Genomic DNA, 22,017 nt, shown 5'->3' with positions numbered 1-22,017 from the left:
TAAACCTGCTACAGTACGTTAATTCTCTACAAAAACTCACTTCTTATTGATAATAACATAGTCAAAACCTGACAAGACATGATAGTAAAACTCAAGTCTTAGAAGTACAGTGCAAATCTAACTGACCCAAACAGAGACAACAGTTTATATTCAAATGAAAGCATTTCAAATGAAAGCATTTTATTTTATTTCCAAAGCTAAAAAACTAAAATGGGACCCATACAGAAACATCTAAAACACAAAGTTTGCAAACCTGACTATTATGTTATGAAAGACATCACAATGATGTCATTACAACCAGTTCTGCCCACTGGGGCACTTTAAAACTTTCCCTGTAACAGTCCAGTGAGGTCATGGCTCAGAACCATTGGACATCCAGGTTCATTATGCAGATATTGTATACTGAAAACCCACAGATTATCCAGTGACCTGGTGAAACCTCCCAACCCCACCAGGTCCAACCCTCTCATCTTCTCAGCATCTCTCAATAAGGTACTTATCTTGGGATTGCTGTTTGAGTGAGGAGCTGCAACATCCATAAGACAAACCACTGAACTGTTTTTCATGACTAAAATGTAATCCTGATCCCGATCCCATTCCATCCCAACTCTCCTTAGGTGAATAGTCCTTCAGTGAAATATATGTTATCATAGTCAACTCAATCAAATGCCTTTTACAATTAGAAATGAAAGGGAAGTCTAGGTAGCAGGCAGCATACACAAGGTGGAGCAAAACATCCACCCCCTTTTTCATCATTGGTTCCTTCCTTTGAGAAGTTGGGGGTGTGAATCTTTTCTTTTTTACTATACGACACGAAATGCGAAACATTGAGAGTCAGCAGCCCATGCCTGTGTGATTTCCCGAGCCCCCAAAGTGCACTCGTGAGATAATGAACATTTCACGCCAAGGGCTTCCTGTTAGACGGCTATGGTCCTCATGTGAGACGGTACTCAGCACCAGGGATTCTAGGGCCGGGGCCCTCTCATATTATCCTCCGTTCTTCCCCTCTTCTTCCCTCTTGTCCTAATTGAAGCCCCTGGAGGCTCATCATTTCTCCCCTCACCACCACCACCACCTAAATGTTAACTCAGGACTCCCGGCTTAGGCTGACCTTGCTTGGGGTCAGACAGGCGATCTCCCCTGGGGAACATCACTCATCTCGTGGCAGGGGCGTCCCGGGACCCTTCAGTCTACCACTCCAGCTGACATGGGCTTTCCTCTCTCTTCCCTTTCTCTCACTCCTAAAATCCCACAGCCCCCTCGCTCCCCCTTCCACATAGTGAATGTCCACGGGCCTTATCTCCTCGCGCCCTATAAACAAAGTGTCACATGTGGGACGCTTCAGCGTATGTAGGGTACGTTGAATGCTTGTATCCGAGCACTCAAAGACACATACTTAACACACTGACAATAAATGAGGTAAATGGAGCCGAGATGAGTCTAGCAGGAAACCAAAAGACCAGGTGGATCCCAGCTACAACCCTAGTGTACGTTTAAATCACGGAGTCACTAGGACACATTATTTATGACCTTTGGAGGTTCTCCTTGGATTAGCAATAGGATACATTCTGAATCCTTTTTTACTGGACACGGAGGAACTGCATGCACACTAATGGTGAAATATGTGACTCACCAAGTACACATTATGGATAATACCACACTAAATGTACATGGGGTACGGGGACAATATTTAAGGAGGAAAGGAATAAAACATGTTGGTTCGATGTATCCCTACTCCGCAGTCGGCATGTAACACAGGAAGGACGTGATGAGTAGGAACTGAAGTCCACCTTGACAGCTCTGGCTCTCTCCCATTATAGTGCCTGTGGAATCATTGTTCTTTGGGGAAAAAACAGACCAGACTTTTCATGGGGAAGACAACTTTATGTTACCATATTATGTAGTGTGTCTCCAAGGCACTCTGAATACTAATTCGAAGCAGACCAAGGCCCAAAGCAGTATAGAAAAATAAAAATAAACATTAGCATGTGTTGTTTGTGTTCATCTTTGCCTTGTAATAAGAATGAACAATACTCTCCCTGATTTAGGATGAATAGCAAGTGTGTGAAATTGCCAGCCAATCAAGACACCAATTGGCAAATTACCTTGTCAGCGACAAAAGTGAATAGGTTCCTTCTGAGTGTCATGCCATTTGCAAAACGACCTGTTAGCAAATGTACTTGTGCACCTGTAAGAGTAGAGCAGCTCTCCCAGATGTCTGACAACTATTTCCCCCCCCCTCCCCCTCCCCCTCCCCCCCCCCCTCCCCCTCACTCTCGCAGGGTCCTTGGATGCACTAGCCTCTCTCTATTTGTATCTGTTTGACGTCCTCCCCATGGCTGTGCCTCCAGTATCAGTGGTAACACTAGACAGAGGCCTGATTGCCCGTCCCTGTTGGGGAGGGCTCATTCATCAGCAGTGTGAAAGGCTGTGCTTAATTGCCGTCTGTCAAACACAGAGTGGAGTGGGAGAGGATGGAGAAGTCTGTCAGGGCTTGGGTTCAGCTTCTATGCTGTGGCCCCATATAGGCAGGCCTACAGTCAAAAATACACAACTTTTCCAACGCATTACTGAATTAATGGCCACATCTGGTTGTTCACATTCCAAATGTCACATGAACAATACCGCTAACGCATCATGTGTCAGGCATTTTAAGATAGACAGGTAAATTGTAATTGTAGTTCCGACAACACTGTAGAGGAGAAAGATGCCAATTCAAATCTGAGCTAATCAATAACTAGTTTCAATGGAAGTATCAATTATTGACATTTTAATCATTTAGCAGATGCTCTTATCCAGAGCGACTTACAGTAGTGAGTGCTATACATTGTCGTACTGGTCCCCCGTGGGAATCGAACCCAGCACCCTGGCGTTGCAAGAGCCATGTTCTACCAACCAAGCCACACAGGAGAAGCAAGTCTGTAAATTCCATCATATACTGTAATTACAGATGACTAGGATGGCCTCTTTTATTGCGGTTGATCGATTTTCAGTTTTAGAGTGAAAGGGGGTTTGAGATTATGCTGTGGTTTTATGTGATATGGGAGAGTGTTACATTACGTATACAGTATGTTGAGCCTACAAGTCTTGAGTTTATGATGTTGATCTTGTGTCTATCACGCTGGAATGTTTAAATCAGGCCACCAAAGATAAATAATCTGCCTCATTCCATCATAGAGCCGTTTGGTTATGCCAACTAGCATGTAAAAGAAAATAGAAACGGGTTTTAGAGGCCTCCACTCCACACGGTTGAATAACTGCTCTGAATAAGTGATGTGCTTTCTCTGATTTTAAATAATTATTGTAACTCAAAATGAACATGACTCAGTCGGATGTCTTTTCGATGCGACTTCGTCTCACAGCAGCTGTAGATCCGTAGGGGCCCGATGGTCGCCTTGCACATTCTACCACAAAAATCCATTATACCGGGCCCTACCCACTGAAACACAGATGATTCAACGACAAGGGAGCTGCCGTCTAGCTTTTAACTCTCCCTCACTTTTTCCCCCAAAAATCTCATACTGGTATAATCCTTCCCATCCCCCTGTCCTTGGGGACACTGGCCTGGGTCGCAGCGCCAAGAGCACCATTCAAAATTTAGTGGGTGTGGGCCTCGCACTGTGGCGTCAGGGGAACATTATCAGCGTTATTGCCCAGCCACTTCTGGAAATGCCAGCATTTGGTTGGATGGAGCGTCTGAGAGGGCGGTAGGTGAAGCGTAGCCTAACCGTGAAGGGGCGCTCAGTGCCCGGAGAGGAAAGTTGGGAGATAAAGAGTGGTTATTTCCCTGAACAAAGGAGACTGGTGTTTCAACAACTGCCTTTCAGTGACAATGCTCGCGTACTGCTAATGACCTCCAAGAGCTGCGTGCCGCATCACAGCCGGTGACAGTGAAAACATATCACTGCAAATGTTCTTTCCCTGGCTATATCTAGGCTATTCTATACATCTACTCAACTTCATTGCTTCCTCAATGTCGGTTCACTGTGGGATTTCTAATCTCCTTGCTAGGTTTGTTCAGTGCTGATGGCGTTTGAATATAATCAAATGAGTCAACATCATTCTTTGTCTAACACCACTGATTTACTTGAACAAGCTTAGCTATTCAAAGCAACTGGCGAAAGGTGGTAGTGTGGTACAACCTCACAGCCATCCTTGTTTGAATTTACACTATTCTAAATACCCAAGAGTCTAGTATGTCGTAATTCAAACTGTAGGCCTATGTTATACTAGTGGTTCATCCAACCTATCACGTTCCATATACATTCACAGCCATTTGAATGTTCAGCCCACAGATTGGAAAGGTAACCTTTGGGGACCACTTTATCGCTACAAGTGTTTTGCTTGGCAAAAACACGTTGTTATGTAGGCCTAGCTGCTATCAGTCAGGGAAAGGGTAAGCAAACCAGGTGTAACATGCAAAGCAGGGCCCCTAAGTGGGTTAGTGACAGCCCAGTGTGGGGGCCCATCAGTGGATGACGTGATAATATATTTCCCTCGTCCCAGTTGTGTTGGTCTGAAACGTCATGCAAGAGGAAAATTAACTCATCATTCCTGCCTTGAGATCTACTGCGTTGGCCTGTCAAACCTTATCCAAGGATAGAGGACCTATGTCATCTAGTGCAGATGGTGTGAAAAGAAGTAGTACTGGAATGTGCCTCTGGGGTGCCCTTGGGCCAAAAGAGGCCACTCCAAATGGACAGAAATACGGTCCTGAATTCAGCTCATTGGACACAGGGGTACACCTCCCCATACCAATGAGCAAAAGAATACAGGTTTCATGAGATAAATTATATAATATTAAAACATGTCTTAAGTATACTTACATTCAAACCAAAATGTTATGTATACAATTAGCAACTAATCGTCCTTTGTCCCTATTCATTTGAAAGATGAACCATCTAAAAATTGCTGGCATGAACGCTGCAGAGCTGTTGCAGTTGTTTTTTGGTGCAGTACGCCCTCTACAGGATACTAAGTGAAATGGCAGAACTATCCAACAACCCTTCACCATCATAATCATCCTTTTGTCAAATAAGTTAGACAAAAAGACACATTGACATTTTTTTTGCTCCAAAATGTATTTATTACTGTAATCAAACAGATATGTGTGTGAAACAATGATGCCATCTCCAAGAATACTTTTGAGTGCATATAAATTACCATTGGACAGTGCAAAACACAATCCTCTTTGCTAAGCTCAGTTTTTTGGACTGTAAGGCACTACCCACCTTCAATTTACCATATGCACCTCTTGGAAGCTTAGTCCATGTAAGTTACAGGTAACTGCCAAAATAATGGAAACACTTGCATAAATGAGGGATACAAAGTATATTGAAAGCAGGTGCTTCCACACAGGTGTGTTTGCTGAGTTAATGACCCTACGTCCTATTAAGGCACTTTATGATGGTGTTTCCTTTATTTTGGCAGTTAACTTCACTGGCGTTTCCAAATATGGAATGCCCAGATATGTTAATTGCAAAACAATCAAGATCAACAGTTAAAAATCTACAGAACAGGATGTTGGGTGTTCATACGGTACAATAATAATACTAATATTATAATTAATTTACAAAACCATCTGAAAAAAGGCATCAGCTCAAGGCTCAGCATGGTTACAGGCTTTATCCCATTGACATCTCTTCTTACAGGTTAGTGAATCTAGGCTGGAGCTGTACTAGCGGAGGAAAAGAGGGGGGGGGGGGGGGGGTACAGGTTGGTGTGATGTGGGTCATGCTCATTAGGGCACATAACATAATACATTTTCAAATGTTTTACAACGAAAACGTAAATGAGCGTGTGTCGGTCTATTTTTTCCCCCGATTGATACCTAATGAGCATGACTCTGGTTAGGTGGTCTGTCTGTGGGTCTCTGGGGGAGGACATCCTCACAGCTTAGCCTTAGCCTGGAAGAAGCTCATGATGGCCTGCATGCACTCGTCTGAGAGCCAGCGCTCCACCAGGCGCTCCACCTCCTGGTCGTTGACAGTGTGGAGATGTTCCTTCTCTGTCCCACGGATCAGTTGTTTGGACAGGGCTAGGGACTGGGCAGCCAGGGAACAGCCATGGGAAGAAAGTAGAGGTCAAATAGATAGGATTAGAAAAACTTTAATGTCCATACAAAATGCGGAAATGTGTCTTTGGTATCATGCGGATCCCGTAGGTAGCCGCCCCGTTCTGCCCCCCCTGGACACCCTAGAAAGATCTGTATCATATTCTGCATGTGTTTCTTTACCTCTACTTTATGCACAAAGTGTTACGGTCACCCTCCCTTCACATTTCTCACTTTCAAATCGTGAATTATAATTCAAGTTTCACTGGTGAAACGTCCATGCAGCATCTGCATGAACACCATTTGATCTCAGTTTACATGAACATTTAAGTCATTTAGCAGATGCTCTTATCCAGAGTGTCTTACAGTTAGTGCATTCATCTTAAGATGGCTAGGTGAGACAACCACATATCAGTCTTGATAAGAGCGTCGGCTGAGCTTTGACTGGGATGGCCAAGAGACCGGGGGTGGCAGTACGGAGAGCTCAGGTTGGCGTGTAGGATTTTGCGCATAGCCCGAAAGTATGGAATGTCAGTTCCCCTTACTGCTCCGAAGGTAAGCACCATGGTCTTAGTGGACGCGAGCTTCGGCTGGAAGCCAGTGGAGTGCGCAGAGGAGCGGGGTGACATGGGAGAACTTGGGAAGGTTGAACACCAGGCGGGCTGCGTCGTTCTGGATAAGTTGCAGGGGTTTGATGGCACAAGCGGGGAGGCCAGCCAAAAGCGAGTTGCAGTAGTCTAAACAGGACAAGACATTAGGACCTGTGCCACTTCCTGTGCGAAAAAAGGTTGTACTCCACGGCTGTTGTAGAGCACGAACGAGTCACTGCTTGATGTTTGCAGAGAACGACAGGGTGTTGTCCAGGGGCAAGCCAACGTTCTTTGCACTCTGGGAAGGGGACACCGTGGAGAGGTTGGAATGGAGAGCTCTTGGAGTGGGCAGGCCTTCCGCGGAAGGAAGAGCAGCTCTGTCTTTTAGGTTGAGTTTCATGAGAATGTGTTTAGATCTTCTTAGTCATGTACAGTGTTGTTATGAATGATGTGGGCCTACAGTGAGGCAAGGGTTCTATTTTTGTTTCATCAGACCAAAGGACATTTCTTCAAAAAGTTACGATCTTTGTCCCCATGTGCAGTTGCAAACCGTAGTCTGTCTTTATTATGGCGGTTTTGGAGCAGTGGCATCTTCCTTGCTGAGCGGCCTTTCAGGTTATGTCGATATAGGACTCGTTTTACTGTGGATATAGATACTTTTGTACCGGTTTCCTCCAGCATCTTCACAAGGTCCTTTGCTGTTCTGGGATTGATTTGCACTTTTTGCATCAAAGTACATTCATCTCTAGGAGACAGAAGGCGTCTCCTTCCTGAGCGGTATAACGACTGCGTGGTCCCACGGTGTTTATATTTGCGTACTATTGTTTGTACAGATGAACGTGGTACCTTCAGGCATTTGGAAATTGCTCCCAAGGATGAACCAGACTTGTGGAGGTCTACAATTTTTTTCTGAGGTCTTGGCTGATTTCTTTTGATGTCAAGCAAAGAGGCTCTGAATTTGAAGGTAGGCCTTGAAATATATCCACAGGTACACCTCCAATTGACTCAAATGATGTCAATTAGAAGCTTCTGTTAGGCTAAAGCCATGACACCATTTTCTGGAATTTTCCAAGCTGTTTAAAGGCACAGTCAACTTAGTGTATGTAAACTTCTGACCCACTGGAATTGTGATGCAGTGAATTATAAGTGAAATCATCTGTCTTTAAACAATTGTTGGAAAATTACTTATCATGCACAAAGTAAATGTCCTAACCGACTTGCCAAAACTACAGTTTGTTAACAAGAAACGTGTGGAGTGGTTGAAAAACGAGTTAATGACTCCAACCTTCGTGTATGTAAACTTCTGACTTCAACTGTATTTTGCCTAGCGGCGCACGCTGTTGAGTTGTGGCTGCATGAAGGTAAAATGCGACCATTTGCTAAATCATCCTAAAATCTCCTAAGAAATTAGATGGTGTTTGTCTTACAGTAACATTATACTATGCTATTATTTTTGAATATGTACAATACTATCATAATGTGATCTTGCAGACACTGATTCAGTTTTGATCTAACTTTATTAAACAAGCACCGTTCACCCGAGTAGCCTGTTCTCTACGAGTAGAGCAGAGACGGTGCGTAAGTAGAGAAGCTACAGGACCTTCAGCCCCAGGGATAAGGGGTCCGGAAAAATCCGATCTTTTTTAATTTGTTTATTTTTGCATGCAATGAGGACATCAAACCTGCGACTTTATTAATTATTTGTATACATTTACATTATGTATTGGTTATGCCTCGCCCAATAGTAACAATAATAAGGGAATGATACACCCTAAACAACAGCACAGTTTGTCACAAAGCAGAATCAAAGGCTTACTGTGAGATTAAACCTATTTTGGCATGCATGACAAACAATTTTAGGCTCAGCTCTTCTACTGATCTGAAGCAAAACAATCTTCAAGCATTATACAATGGCCCAGTTGTCTAACTCCCTGCCAATTGTGCAAATATTGTAGCCTTGCCATCATTGCCATCCAGACTTAATGACGCATTCCTGTAACATTTTCTCTGCTGATGTTAGCGATTATGTAATATTGTGGTCTAGATATATACGGCCATATCATATATTAGTGACAGTTTTGAAAATTCAACTGCGCTGTCCATCAGATCAGCTTTGGACTTGTTGAAAAATGTGTGAATGACCTTCAAGTTGCACGATTTGGCGCCCTCCGGTCCACGGAAGCGCAACTACGGCCAATAATATAATACGTCATTCAAAATTCCTGGAACATTCAAAAGGAAGTTCTGTAAAATACAACCAGCTTTCATCAATATTGATACGTTCCAGGAATATTGAGGAATACATTCCACAAAATGCACAAACATTTCAAACGTCTGACATTCAACATTTACTGGGGCTTTGACTCACATTTCTGGGCAGCTTGGCGTAGGCCTTGAGTCTGGTGGCCACCTCGGTCTGGAAGCTGCTGTCAGGGAAGACCTCGGTCACCAGGCCCTGGGCACACGCTTGGACGGCAGTCAGCTTCTTGTTGAACAGCAGCATCTCACTGGCCTAGTCACAGAGCATGGCAATGTCTATTCGTGTAATTTCATTCAATTCCAATTGCAAATTAAATACATTCAAATAAAATACAGAAGTATAAAAAAAATATTTGATCCATATCTGAAACTTTGCCGTTTTTGCATCAATCATGCATTGATGTTAGAAACAGGGAAACTGAGAAGATAACTGCCTGAGAATACCCCTCTATTTAGTGCAACATTTGCAGCAAAATAACAAGGTTGTGCATCCATACCTTTGCATTGCCCATCATTTTAGGGAAGGTGTAGGAGGAGCAGCCTTCTGGGCTCTGTCCCAGCTGGCTGAAGGGGGTGTGGAATGTAGCCTGTCAGGAGGTGGAAGAAGCATACGTTAGGCAGGAAAACCCCCACCGTCTTCCTGCAATGCAAGTGGAGAATGGCAATGTGGACGTAGTGGCATGGGTAGTGCACTAGTGGTCACAACAATCGTGACCAAGCTTAGCAGGTATATTAGTGCTGGTGGGCAGGAACAAAAGCCTGGGGACCCAGTATCTCTCCAGGAGTGTAGTTGGAAACCAGGTTTGGGGTCAATTCCAAGCAAATCAGGAAATACACTGAAATTTAAATTATCTTCAATGCTTTTCAATGAGGAACATTTGGAATTGGGTTTACTTTCCAAATTGAAATTGACCCCAACCCTGATATAAAACAATGCTAATATCGTATTAACAGACAGACATGTATAGAGATTAGAGGTCGACCGATCGGCATGGCCGATTAATTAGGGCCGATTTCAAGTTCTCATAACAATCAGTAATCAACCTTTTTGGACGCCGATTATGGCTGATTACATTGCAATCCACGAGGAGACTACGTGGCAGGGTGAACACCTGTTACGCGAGTGCAGCATCAAAAGGACCTTGTGGCTGCAAGGAGCCAAGGTAAGTAGCCAGCTAGCATTAAACTTATCTTATTAAAAAAAACAATCAATCTTCACATAATCACTAGTTAACTACACATGGTTGATGATATTACTAGGTTAACTAGCTTGTTCTGCGTTGCATATAATCCATGCGGTGCCTGTTAATTTATCATCGAATCACAGCCTACTTCAACTTCGCCGAACGGGTGATGATTTAACAAAAGCGCATTTGCGAAAAAAGCACAATCGTTGCAATAATGTACCTAACAATGAACATCAATGCCTTTCTTAAAATCAATACACAAGTATATATTTTTAAACCTGCATATGTAGTTAAAATAAATTAATGTTAACAGGCAATAATAACTAAGAAAACTGTGTCACTTCTCTTGCGTTCAGTGCAAGCAGAATCAGGGTATATGCAGCAGTTTGGGCAGCCTGGCTCGTTGCGAACTGTTGAAAGGCCATTTATTTCTAACAAAGACTAATGAATTTGCCAGGATTGTACATAATTATGACATTACATCAAAGGTTGTGCAATGTAACAGTAATATTTAAACTTAGGGTTACCACCCGTTCGATAAAATACGGAACGGTTCCGTATTTCACTGAAAGAATAAACGTTTTGTTTTCGAAATGATAGTTTCCAGATTTGATCATATTAATGACCAAAGGCTCGTATGTGTGTTTATGTCTGCTAAATGACTTAAATGTAAATGTAAATGTAATTATATTATAATGAAATATATGATTTGATATTTGATAGAGCAGTCTGACTGAGCGGTGGTAGGCAGCAGCAGGCTCACACGGATTCATTCAAACAGCAGCTCTTAGCAATGCTTGAAGCACAGCGCTGTTTATGACTTCAAGCCTATCAACTCCCGAGATTAGGCTGGCAATACTATAGTGCCTATAAGAACATCCAATAGTCAAAGGTATATGAAATACAAACGGTAGAGAAATAGTCCAATAATAACTACAACCTAAAACTTCTTAACTGGGAATATTGAAGACTCATGTTAAAAGGAACCACCAGCATTCATATGTTCTGAGCAAGGAACTTAAATGTTAGTTTTTTTTTTACATGGCACATATTGCACTTTTACTTCTCCAACACTGTTTTTACTTTATATAAACCAAATTGAACATGTTTCATTATTTATTTGAGACTAAATGTATTTTATTTATGTATTAAGTTAAAATAAGTGTCCATTGTTAATTCAGTATTGTTGTAATTGTCATTTATTACAAGTACAAATATTTAAAAAACAGTTGATTAATCGGTATCGGCTTTTTTTGGTCCTCCAATAATCGGTATCGGCGGTGAAAAATCATAATCGGTCAACAATATAAATGTGTTCTTAGCCAGCATTGAGTGGACATGACAAAGCACCTTACCCTCTCTGTGGCATAGACAATCTCGAACAGGCCCAGTAGAGTGACAGACACGCCCACAGCCGGACCATTGACCACTGCAATCAGGGGCTTAGGGAAGTCGATGAACGCTTTGACAAACTCCCTGCACACACACACACACACACGCACACTGATTTGTCAACAGATGATATCAACAGCGTTAGGAAAAAGGTTCTTTCAAGGTAAACCTTTGCCTGCTCCTCTTGGGTAAGTCGTTACCTTAGCAACTCGCCTGCATTCTTTGCCATCTGCTCGATTCCGCCCTCCGGGATTTTGGTGAAGTTTGTCAGGTCATTGCCACTGCAGTAGAAGTCTCCACTACCTTCAGGGGGTGAACAAGAACAGCTATCGTCAATTAGGGAGAGCAACGTAGAGCAAGTGAGAAGACTGGAGCAGTGCCCGTTACTGTATCACGGCAAAGCCTTGGAGGTCTAGAGAAAGAAAAGCCTGCACACAGTAAATCTTGCTCCCACATGCTTTTCTCCTGCACCATAATAAACTCTGTAATATAGTGTGTGCTGGCTTTTCTTTATTCCTAATGTTTAATTTCTGGGCGGGCAAAATAGTGCATATTCATATCACTGATACTCTCTTCAACTGTATTAAGGTCACTCATAACTTCCATTGGAGAAATTGGTTGGTTTGACTCTACCTGTGATTACAGTAATGACAGAGTCATCTTTGCCAGCTTGCTCCAAAGCCTTGATGATCTCGTTGTACATCTGGATATCAAGAGGGAAACAATTGAAATAACAGAATTGAAGAACTGGATATTTGGGATGTTAGTAATTGCTCTTCTCATAGAAAGTAAGTAAATCGCTCACTATGACAAGGCCTTTCATTGATTAAACACAAGACCATATCACAACGTCGGTAACACTTAACCATAGAGTATCCTAAGGCTCCACATTGGTATGTAGTACTTACAACTGTGAAACCCATCTACAAAATATGTCTGCTGTTTAGACTGCCGCTGATGTTGGGCGGCGGCAAATAGACTATGACACTAATGCTTAATGAATGTATGCATTTGAAATACCTCCACGGTGATGGCGTTTTTCTTCTGTGGCCTGTTGAGGCGGATAGTGGTCATGTTGTCCTCCGTGGAGACCAGCAGCGTCTCAAAGGTAGCAGCGCTCCCAGTGGGCTGTGCGGCTACCGCAGGCCCCTCAGCAGCCAGCAGAGAATCGATCAGGTCCACATACTGCTGTCTGGCATCCTCCTGAGAGGAAGGAAAAAGGAGATGTACAGTGTATTAATTCCTGTCTGTCAATTTCATTGTGTGAAGACAATGGCACATCTCCACATCGTGGTGACAACTGAGTTTTTAGTGTTCTTATATTGGCATTCAGTAAGAATGGCTGATTCTAATAGGTTTTGTTTAACTACTATCATTTTTGTCTGTTTTGAAATTGCTCGCAGGTCGTGTGTTTGTTGTTTTTAATAAACTAGGGAAGAATAGTCTTAAAATGGACAAATGGGTATCTTAATAAAAGATGTATGACAGTGGTGTTCTGTACACTGAGTTCCACAGGGATGCTGGCCCATGTTGACTCCAATGCTTTCCACAGTTGTGTCAAGTTGGCTGGATGTCCTTTGGGTGGTGGACCATTCTTGATACACACAGGAAACTGTTGAGGGTGAAAAACCCAGCAGAGTTGCAGTTCTTGACACATAAACCGATGCGCCTGGCACCTACTACCATACCCGGTTCAAAGACAAATCTTTCCTCTTGCCTCGTCTGAAAAGGCACACATTCATAATCCATCTCAATTGTCTCAAGGCTTAAAAATCCTTCTTTAACCGGTCTCCTCCCTTTCATCCACACTGATTGAAGTGGATTTAATAAGTGACATCAATAAGGGATCATAGATTTCACCTGGATTCACCTGGTCAGTCTGTGTAATAAAAATAATGTTTTGTATACTCAGTGTATATGCAATGTTGGAATGTAGATTACCTGAGATACAGAACCCAGAGACTTCCAGGCATCCCATTTGGCCTTGCCGATAAAGTCAAGCATCCCTGGCTTTGGGGTGTTACAGGGTCCCTGAGTAGCCTAGTAAGACACCAAAGAGAGAAGAGGAGATACTGAAATGAGATACAGCCGGTGTCTCTGGTACACTTTAAGGGCTTACTTTACTTGTCCTGTCTCCTTCATGAACTCTGACAGGTTAACAATCTAGGTCATTTTCATTAGATATCAGATGGAAGAAAACAGACTGAAACAGGGGGTGATACCTTGGATAGCTTTCCAATCATGAAAACATACACAGCAAATTATCCAGTGTTAAATCCTTGCAAATGAATTCTAGTTACCACCAATGACTATTTGTTAGTGAGTGACAGAAGCATGGTTATTGCATTCACAATTTTTTAGGACCTATGGACTTCACCAAGTCAAATCAAATGTTATTTGTCACATGCGCCGAATAGAACAGATGTAGACCTTACTGTGAAATGCTTACTTACAAGCCCTTAACCAACAATGCAGTTAAGAAAAAATTTACTAAATTTAAAAAAAAATTAAGTAACAATAACGAGGCTATGTACAGTATACAGAGGGTACCGGTACCGAGTCAATGTGCGTGGATCCAGGTTAGTCAAGCTAATTGAAGTAATGTGTACAGTATCAGTCAAAAGTTTAGACACACCTACTCATTCCAGGGTTTTTCTTTATTTTTACTATTTTCTACATTGTAGAATAATACTGAAGACATCAAAACTATTAAATAACACATGGAATCATGTAATAGCCACACAAAAAAAGTGAATCAAAATATATTTTATTTGAGATTCTTCAAAATAGCCACCCTTTGCCTTAATGACAGCTTTGCACACTCTTGGCATTCTCTCAACAAGCTCCATGAGGTAGTCACCTGGAATGCATTTGAATTAACAGGTGTGCCTTGTTAATAAGTTAATTTGTGGAATTTATTTCCTTCTTAATGAGTTTGAGCCAATCAGTTGTGACAAGGTAGGGGCGGTAAAAGACCAATTCCATATTATGGCAAGAACAGCTCAAATACGCATGGAGAAACAGCAGTCCATCATTACTTTAACCTCTACGGGATCAGGAGTCCTCTAGCTATAGAATGTAAAACTCTACAATTCACTCAAAAGGCAAGGCACTGTAGGAAATATTCAAATAAGGTTTTACACTAAGCAGTGTGTTAATTTAACACTGGTTCCAGTATCTATAGGGTCCCCCTCTTTCAGTGTTGATTTAACACTGGAGAATTTGCTATGTACAGTACAATGAAAACTTGTATTTTTGCTGACAAGGCATCAAGCATGCAAGCACCCGACCACACACAGACAGCCTAAGAGCCGCACAGAGTCCGTTGAAGTAAGTTGAGTCACCCGAGATGATGCCAGCAACCCTCAAGATTATTTCTGTTAGCCCTGGGATTCGAAATCGTCAACCCTTCAGTTACTGGGCCGCCGCTACAAGCACAAAGCTTCCTTCAGTAACATGCTACTCAATGCAACTGTGACACAGCAAAAGAAAAAAAAAGGAGCACCCCTTCTGTCTATCATACTCTTGATCAATGTTCCCTCTAAGCTACGCAGAAGAAATATCAGCCAGTGCAGAGAAGCACAAAATTGAACTTCAAGAGTTTTCCCCTTTAGCTAACATTATCAACGTTTCGCTCTACTGTGGGAACTGCGCTCGAATCAATGCAATATTAACCACGTTCAATGTAACATACAAAAACAAAATGAACTATGCAAGACTTAATATGCAAAACTACCTGTGCAAGAGATTTGCTTGTAGGCATAGCGCTTTAGAGTAAGCTTTTTTACATTTCTTAAAAGTTGTATTTTAAGACGGTCTTGAATAAGCTAAGTAGCCAATAGGCAGAGGGTAGCATTATTTGTTTGATTCTCTGGAATAAGGGTATTGGAATAATAATGCATTTTATTTTGTAACGTGGTTTCTTGCATCAAACGACACAACATTTTCAGTCACCTTGTCTGAAGGACATGTGGATAAACAGGTTAATGTCACTCCCTGCATGTTATTTTCTCATGGAATGTAGGCCTACATTGAACACCACACATTTGCTGCTGCTGAATGATAGAACTAGAGGTCGACGATTATGATTTTTCAACGCCGATACCGATACCGATTATTGGAGGACCACAAAAAGCCGATACCGATTAAATGGGCCGATTTATTTATTTTATATGTAATAATGACAATTCCAACAATACTGAATGAACACTTATTTTAACTTAATATAATACATAAATAAAATCAATTTAGCCTCAAATAAATAATGAAACATGTTCAATTTGGTTTAATTAATGCAAAAACGAAGTGTTTTGAGAAGAAAGTAAATATGTGCCATGTAAGAAAGCTAACGTTTAAGTTCCTTGCTCAGAACATATGAAAGCTGGTGGTTCCTTTTAACATGACTCTTCAATATTCCCAGGTAAGAAGTTTTAGGTTGTAGTTATTATAGGAATTATAGGACTATTTCTTTCTATACGATTTGTATTTCATATACACCTTTGACTATTGGATGTTCTTATAGGCACTTTAGTATTGCCAGTGTAACAGTATAGCTTCCGTCCCTCTCTTCACCCCTGCCTGGGCTTGAACCAGGAACACATCGACAACAGCCATCCTTGAAGCAGTGTTTCCAATGCAGAGCAAGGGGAACAACTACTCCAAGTCTCAGAGCGAGTGACGTTTGAAACGCTATTAGCGCGCACCCCGCTAACTAGCTAGCCATTTCACATCGGTTACACCAGCCTAATCTCGGGAGTTGATAGGCTTGAAGTCATAAACAGCTCAATGCTTGAAGCATTGCGAAGAGCTGCTGGCAAAACGCACGAAAGTGCTGTTTGAATGAATGCTTACGAGCCTGCTGGTGCCTACCATCGCTCAGTCAGACTGCTGTATCAAATCATAGACTTAATTATAACATAATAACACACAGAAATACGAACCTTGAGTCATTAATATGGTCGAATCCGGAAACTATCATCTCGAAAACAAAACGTTTATTCTTTCAGTGAAATACGGAACCGTTCCGTATTTTATCTAACGGGTGGCATCCATAAGTCTAAATATTCCTGTTACATTGCACAACCTTCAATGTTATGTCATAATTACGTAAGATTCTGGCAAATTAGTTCGCAACGAGCCAGGTGGCCCAAACTGTTGCATATACCCTGACTCTGCGTGCAATGAACGCAAGAGAAGTGACACAATTTCACCTGGTTAATATTGCCTGCTAACCTGGATTTCTTTTAGCTAAATATGCAGGTTTAAAATATATACTTCTGTGTATTGATTTTAAGAAAGGCATTGATGTTTATGGTTAGGTACAGTCGTGCAACGATTGTGCTTTTTTCGTAAATGCGCTTTGGTTAAATCATCCCCCGTTTGGCGAAGTTGGCTGTCTTTGTTAGGAAGAAATAGTCTTCACACAGTTCGCAACGAGCCAGGCGGCCCAAACTGCTGCATATACCCTGACTCTGTTGCAAGAGAAGTTACACCATTTCCCTAGTTAAAAGAAATTCATGTTAGCAGGCAATATTAACTAAATATGCAGGTTTAAAAATATATACTTGTGTATTGATTTTAAGAAAGGCATTGATGTTTATGTTTAGGTACATGTTGGAGCAATGACAGTCCTTTTTCGCGAATGCGCAACACATCGATTATATGCAACACAGGTCACGCTAGATAAACTAGTAATATCATCAACCATGTGTAGTTAACTAGTGATTATGACTGATTTATTGTTTTTTTATAAGATAAGTTTAATGCTAGCTAGCAACTTACCATGGCTTCTTACTGCATTTGCGTAACAGGCAGGCTCCTCGTGGAGTGCAATGTAAAGCAGGTGGTTAGAGCGTTGGGTTAGAGCATTGGACTAGTTAACTGTAAGGTTGCAAGATTGAATCCCCAAGCTGACAAGGTAAAAATCTGTCGTTCTGCCCCTGAACAAGGCAGTTAACCCACCGTTCCTAGGCCGTCATTGAAAATAAGAATGTGTCCTTAACTGACTTGCCTAGTTGAATAAAGGTGTAAAAAAAAAAATGAAAAAGAAAATCGGCCAAATCGGTGTCCAAAAATACTGATTTCCGATTGTTATGAAAACTTGAAATCGGCCCTAATTAATTGGCCATTCCGATTAATCGGTCGACCTCTAGATAGAACAGCTGTTAAAATATTATGGGATGCATTTTATTTACCGTTTTTGATGGTAGGCCTACGTTATCAAATAGCCACAGTAGCCAACTTGACCACTTAATACTGTAACTTAAAGCGGGTACAGCCTCAGTGTTCACAGTAAAAGCGCACTAGAAGTTACACAGATTTTTCACAACTAAAGTTTGCACTCAGCAGACCTGAAATTTGCTCATTACTGAAAAAGATTAGAGGGAATATTGCTCGATGTTCAGAGACATGACAGTCAAGTAGCTAAGACTAAAGCACAATGACCTCTAACCTGTTTGAAGAGAGCATAGATTTTCAGCTTGGCCTCATTGCCAGGGTCTTCCTTCAGCGTGCCCATTTGACTCTTGGCATGATTGAATTGCTCCACCGTCGCCCCCATCATAGAACCAGTCATGTGCAGCTTCAGCGTGGGAATGTATGCGACTTGGACTGCCCTGAAGAGATGATTTCAGGTCAAATTAGTGACATAAGTGGTACGGTTTCAAAAACAATTACTGACTGCCACAAAGACTAAATAATATTATTTTAATAAAATGTTATTATTTTAATAAAATGTTATTTCAATACAATAGCCAAGCACAAATGAACTGAACTTGGCTGAGGGCATTAAACTAGATCCAAACACCTACAGTGGCCTTTCTAAATAATTAGTTGTATTATATATGAGCAGGATCAGGACGAAAGATAATGTACTGGGAGTTACAGTACAGTTTGTGATACAATGTAGTGACAGCATTGGATGGACCATCAAGAATGAGTTGCGACCTTTCCTCTGGTTTTTATTCACGGATTCTAGCTACGTCTGGATGTGGGGCCAAGGGCATAGCTAGCTGTTGAAAGGCTAACTAAGTAACTAGCCTTTCAACAGCCAGCTATGCCCTATGCCCCACATCCTAGCAACAGGTCATCTTGCAAGTGTTTTTCGTGGTAGCTGATACGTTGGAATGTTAGGTCATGTACATACTGTTTTTATATTGTCATTTGCTGCTGTAACTGAAGTCGACTGTGGTATTTTGGACGTAAAAATTGCAGACTCTGACTGCAATCTTTTCTCGTCAGGGATACGGAAGCACCCCTGAACAGCTGAGCGACAGCTAACTTTAGCTAACCTAGCAAGCTAAACATCATTCCAAGCAAGACAGACAGCCCTAGCTCGTGCAGCACATGACACCTTTTAAATACAGGCAGAGTTTTAACAGACTCTCGTGCCAACCAGCCAAAACTGCATGGTGAAGATTCAATAATAACTATTCACAATGACGATTAGGCTCTGTTATAACGGTAGCTAAACTAACTAGCTCCCGTCATACAGGACAGCTAAACTAAAATCTACTTAAGTTAGCCAGGCTAATTTACTGTTACTCGGTCTATGGTTTGACCTCAAATCCGTGCAACATAGGCTACATTAAATGACTGTAAATCCACCTTGCAAGTGAGGGTATTCTTTATAGCTAATCTTACCTGACAAATCGCCACGGAGAAATTTTGCGTAAAGCCACAGCCATGACAGTTAGGTCATTTCAGTCCAAAATACAATAACTTGGATGTTCAAGACAATCCAGCCAAATGAATTAGCTATTTACAAAACTGAACCCTCCCCTTGACCTTCGTTATCCTTCACCATTGGCTAAGAAATTTGCACCACCCTTTCCATGAAGGGTGCGTTCCAGGCTGTTGTCGTGTTGCTCAGGTGATGACCGTGGGGACTGGGGAGCCTTGCGCAAATCATTCACCACGGAGTTATATACAGTACCAGTCAAATGTTTGGACACACCTACTCATTCAAGGGTTTTTCTTTATTTTTATTATTTTAAACATTTTTGAATAATAGTGATGACATCAAAACTATGAAATAACACATATGGAATCATGTAGTACCCAAAAAACTATTAAACAAATTCTTCAAAGTAGCCACCCCTCGCCTTGATGACAGTTTTGCACACTCTTGGCATTCTCTCAACCAGCTTCACCTGGAATGCTTTTCCAACAGTCTTGAAGGAGTTCCCACATATGCTGAGCACTTGTTGGCTGCTTTTCCTTCACTCTGCGTTCCAACTCACCCAAACCATCTCAATTGGGTTGAGGTTGGGTGATTGTGGAGGCCAGGTCACCTGATGCAGCACTCCATCACTCTCCTTCTTGGTCAAATAGCTCTTACACAGCCTGGAGGTGTGTTGGTCATTGTCCTTTTGAAAAACAAATGATAGTTCCACTAAAAACGCAAATCATATGGGATGTCATGTCGCTGCAGAATGATGTGGTAAACATGCTGGTTAAGAGTTCCTTGAATTCTAAATAAATCCCTGACAGTGTTAACAGCAATGCACCCCCACATCATCACACATCCTCCTCCATGCTTCATGTTGGGAACCACACATGCAAACTTATCAGACCAAAGGACAAATTTCCACCAGTCTAATGTCCATTGCTTGTATTTCTTGGCCCAACCAAGTATCTTCTTATTATTGCTGTCCTTTAGCAGTGGTTTCTTTGCAGCAGTTCAACCATGAAGGCTTTATTCACGCAGTCTACCCTGAACAGCTGATGTTGAGATGGGTCTGTTACTTGAACTCTGTGAAACATTTATTTGGGCTGCAATTTCTATAAGGCTAATATAGCCTATAGCCTATGTCCCACCAGAATTCGCTTTGGCTCCCCCTCCAGTCCAGCTCAGGTGTTCGGCATCGACGGCCTTCTGGCTGCTTGCCGAACCTATTGCTGGCAAACGCCCTTGACTCATCAACCCCGGACGTGTCTCGTCATCATTACAACACACCTGGTTCCAATCCCCACTCTATCACTGTATATATACTCCCTCTGCCATTTGTCTTTGTCGGTCATTGTAAATGTTACTTGTTTTCCTGAGAGGAATCTCACCTACTATTGACTGAGTACTTTATATTTGTCACTTTGGGTTCGCCCTGTGCATTTTTGTTTATGAAGATATAAACTCAGCAAAAATAGAAACGTCCTCTCACTGTCAACTGCATTAATTTTCAGAAAACTTAACATGTGTAAATATCTGCATGAACATACAAGTTTCAACAACTGAGACATAAACGGAACAAGTTCAACAGACATGTGACTAACAAAAATGGAATTAAGTGTCCCTGAACAAAGGGGGTGGTCAAAATCAAAAGTAACAGTCAAGTATCTGGTGTGGCCACCAGCTGCATTAAGAACTGCAGTGCATCTTCTCCTCATGGACTGCACCAGATTTGCCAGTTCTTGCTGCGAGATGTTACCCCACTCTTCCACCAAGGCCCCTGCAAGTTCCCGGACATTTCTGGGGGGGAATGGCCCTAGCCCTCACCCTCTGATCAAACAGGTCCCAGACGTGCTCAATGGGATTGTGATCCGGGCTCTTTGCTGGCCATGGCAGAACACTGACATTCCTGTCTAGCAGGAAATCACGTACAGAATGAGCAGTATGGCTGGTGGCATTGTCATACTGGAGGGTCATGTCAGGATGAGCCTACAGGAAGGGTAACAAATGAGGGAGGAGGATGTCTTCCCTGTAACGCACAGCGTTGAGATTGCCTGAATTGACAACAAGCTCAGTCCGGTGATGCTTTGACACACCGCCCCAGACCATGACGAACCCTCCACCTTCAAATCAATCCCGCTCCAGAGTACAGGCCTCGGTGTAACGCTCATTCCTTCAACGATAAACACGAATCCGACCATCACCCCTGGTGAGACAAAACTGCAACTCGTCAGTGAAGAGCACTTTTTGCCAATCCTGTCTGGTCCAGCGATGATGGGTTTGTGCCCATAGGCGATGTTGTTGCTGGTGATGTCTGGTGAGGACCTGCCTTAAAACAGGCCTACAAGCTCTCAGTCCAGACTCTCTCAGCCTATTGCGGACAGTCTTAGCACTGATGGAGGGATTGTGGGTTCCTGGTGTAACTCGGGCAGTTGTTGTTGCCATCCTGTACATGTCCCGCAGGTGTGATGTTCGGATGTACCAATTCTGTGCATGTGTTGTTACACGTGGTCTGACACTGCGAGGACAATCAGCTGTCCGTCCTGTCTCCCTGTGGCGCTGTCTTAGGCGTCTCACAGTACGGACATTGCAATTTATTGCCCTGGCCACATCTGCAGTCCTCATGCCTCATTGCAGCATGCCTAAGGCACGTTCACGCAGATGAGCAGGGACCCTCGGCATCTTTCTTTTGGTGTTTTTCGAGTCAGTGGAAAGGCCTCTTTAGTGTCCTAAGATTTCATAACATTGACCTTAATTGCCTACCGTCTGTAAGCTGTTAGTGTCTTAACGGCCGTTCCACAGGTGCATGTTCATTAATTGCTATGGTTCATTGAACAAGTGTTTAAACCCTTCACAATGAAGATCTGTGAA

At 42.3% G+C, this 22,017-nt stretch overlaps 1 protein-coding gene across 3 annotated transcripts; it reads right to left on the bottom strand.

Annotated features, from left to right (window-relative positions):
* Nucleotides 1-5,056: 5,056 nt before the first annotated feature.
* Nucleotides 5,057-19,256, bottom strand: eci2 (enoyl-CoA delta isomerase 2). 3 transcript variants are annotated; one of them, XR_008760163.1, is made up of 11 exons: nt 19,122-19,256; nt 17,932-18,094; nt 13,422-13,520; nt 12,501-12,683; nt 12,114-12,183; nt 11,681-11,783; nt 11,444-11,564; nt 9,399-9,488; nt 9,011-9,154; nt 5,831-6,044; nt 5,057-5,677 (listed from the first exon to the last, which is right to left on the bottom strand). XR_008760163.1 is itself a non-coding variant. In XM_055929262.1 (10 exons), the coding sequence occupies exons 1-10, from the start codon at nt 19,163-19,165 to the stop codon at nt 5,889-5,891; spliced, it is 1,173 nt and encodes a 390-aa protein (XP_055785237.1). In that variant the 5' UTR covers nt 19,166-19,256; the 3' UTR covers nt 5,684-5,888. The 3 variants fall into 3 exon arrangements, 1 of the variants encoding a protein (XP_055785237.1); XR_008760164.1 differs by having other exon boundaries at nt 5,057-5,672; XM_055929262.1 differs by lacking the exon at nt 5,057-5,677 and having other exon boundaries at nt 5,684-6,044.
* Nucleotides 19,257-22,017: the final 2,761 nt, after the last annotated feature.

Source organism: Salvelinus fontinalis, chromosome 7 (genome assembly GCF_029448725.1).
Source record: "Salvelinus fontinalis isolate EN_2023a chromosome 7, ASM2944872v1, whole genome shotgun sequence".
In the NCBI taxonomy this organism is placed as follows: domain Eukaryota; kingdom Metazoa; phylum Chordata; class Actinopteri; order Salmoniformes; family Salmonidae; genus Salvelinus; species Salvelinus fontinalis.
This window is presented reverse-complemented; position numbering and strand designations above follow the sequence as displayed.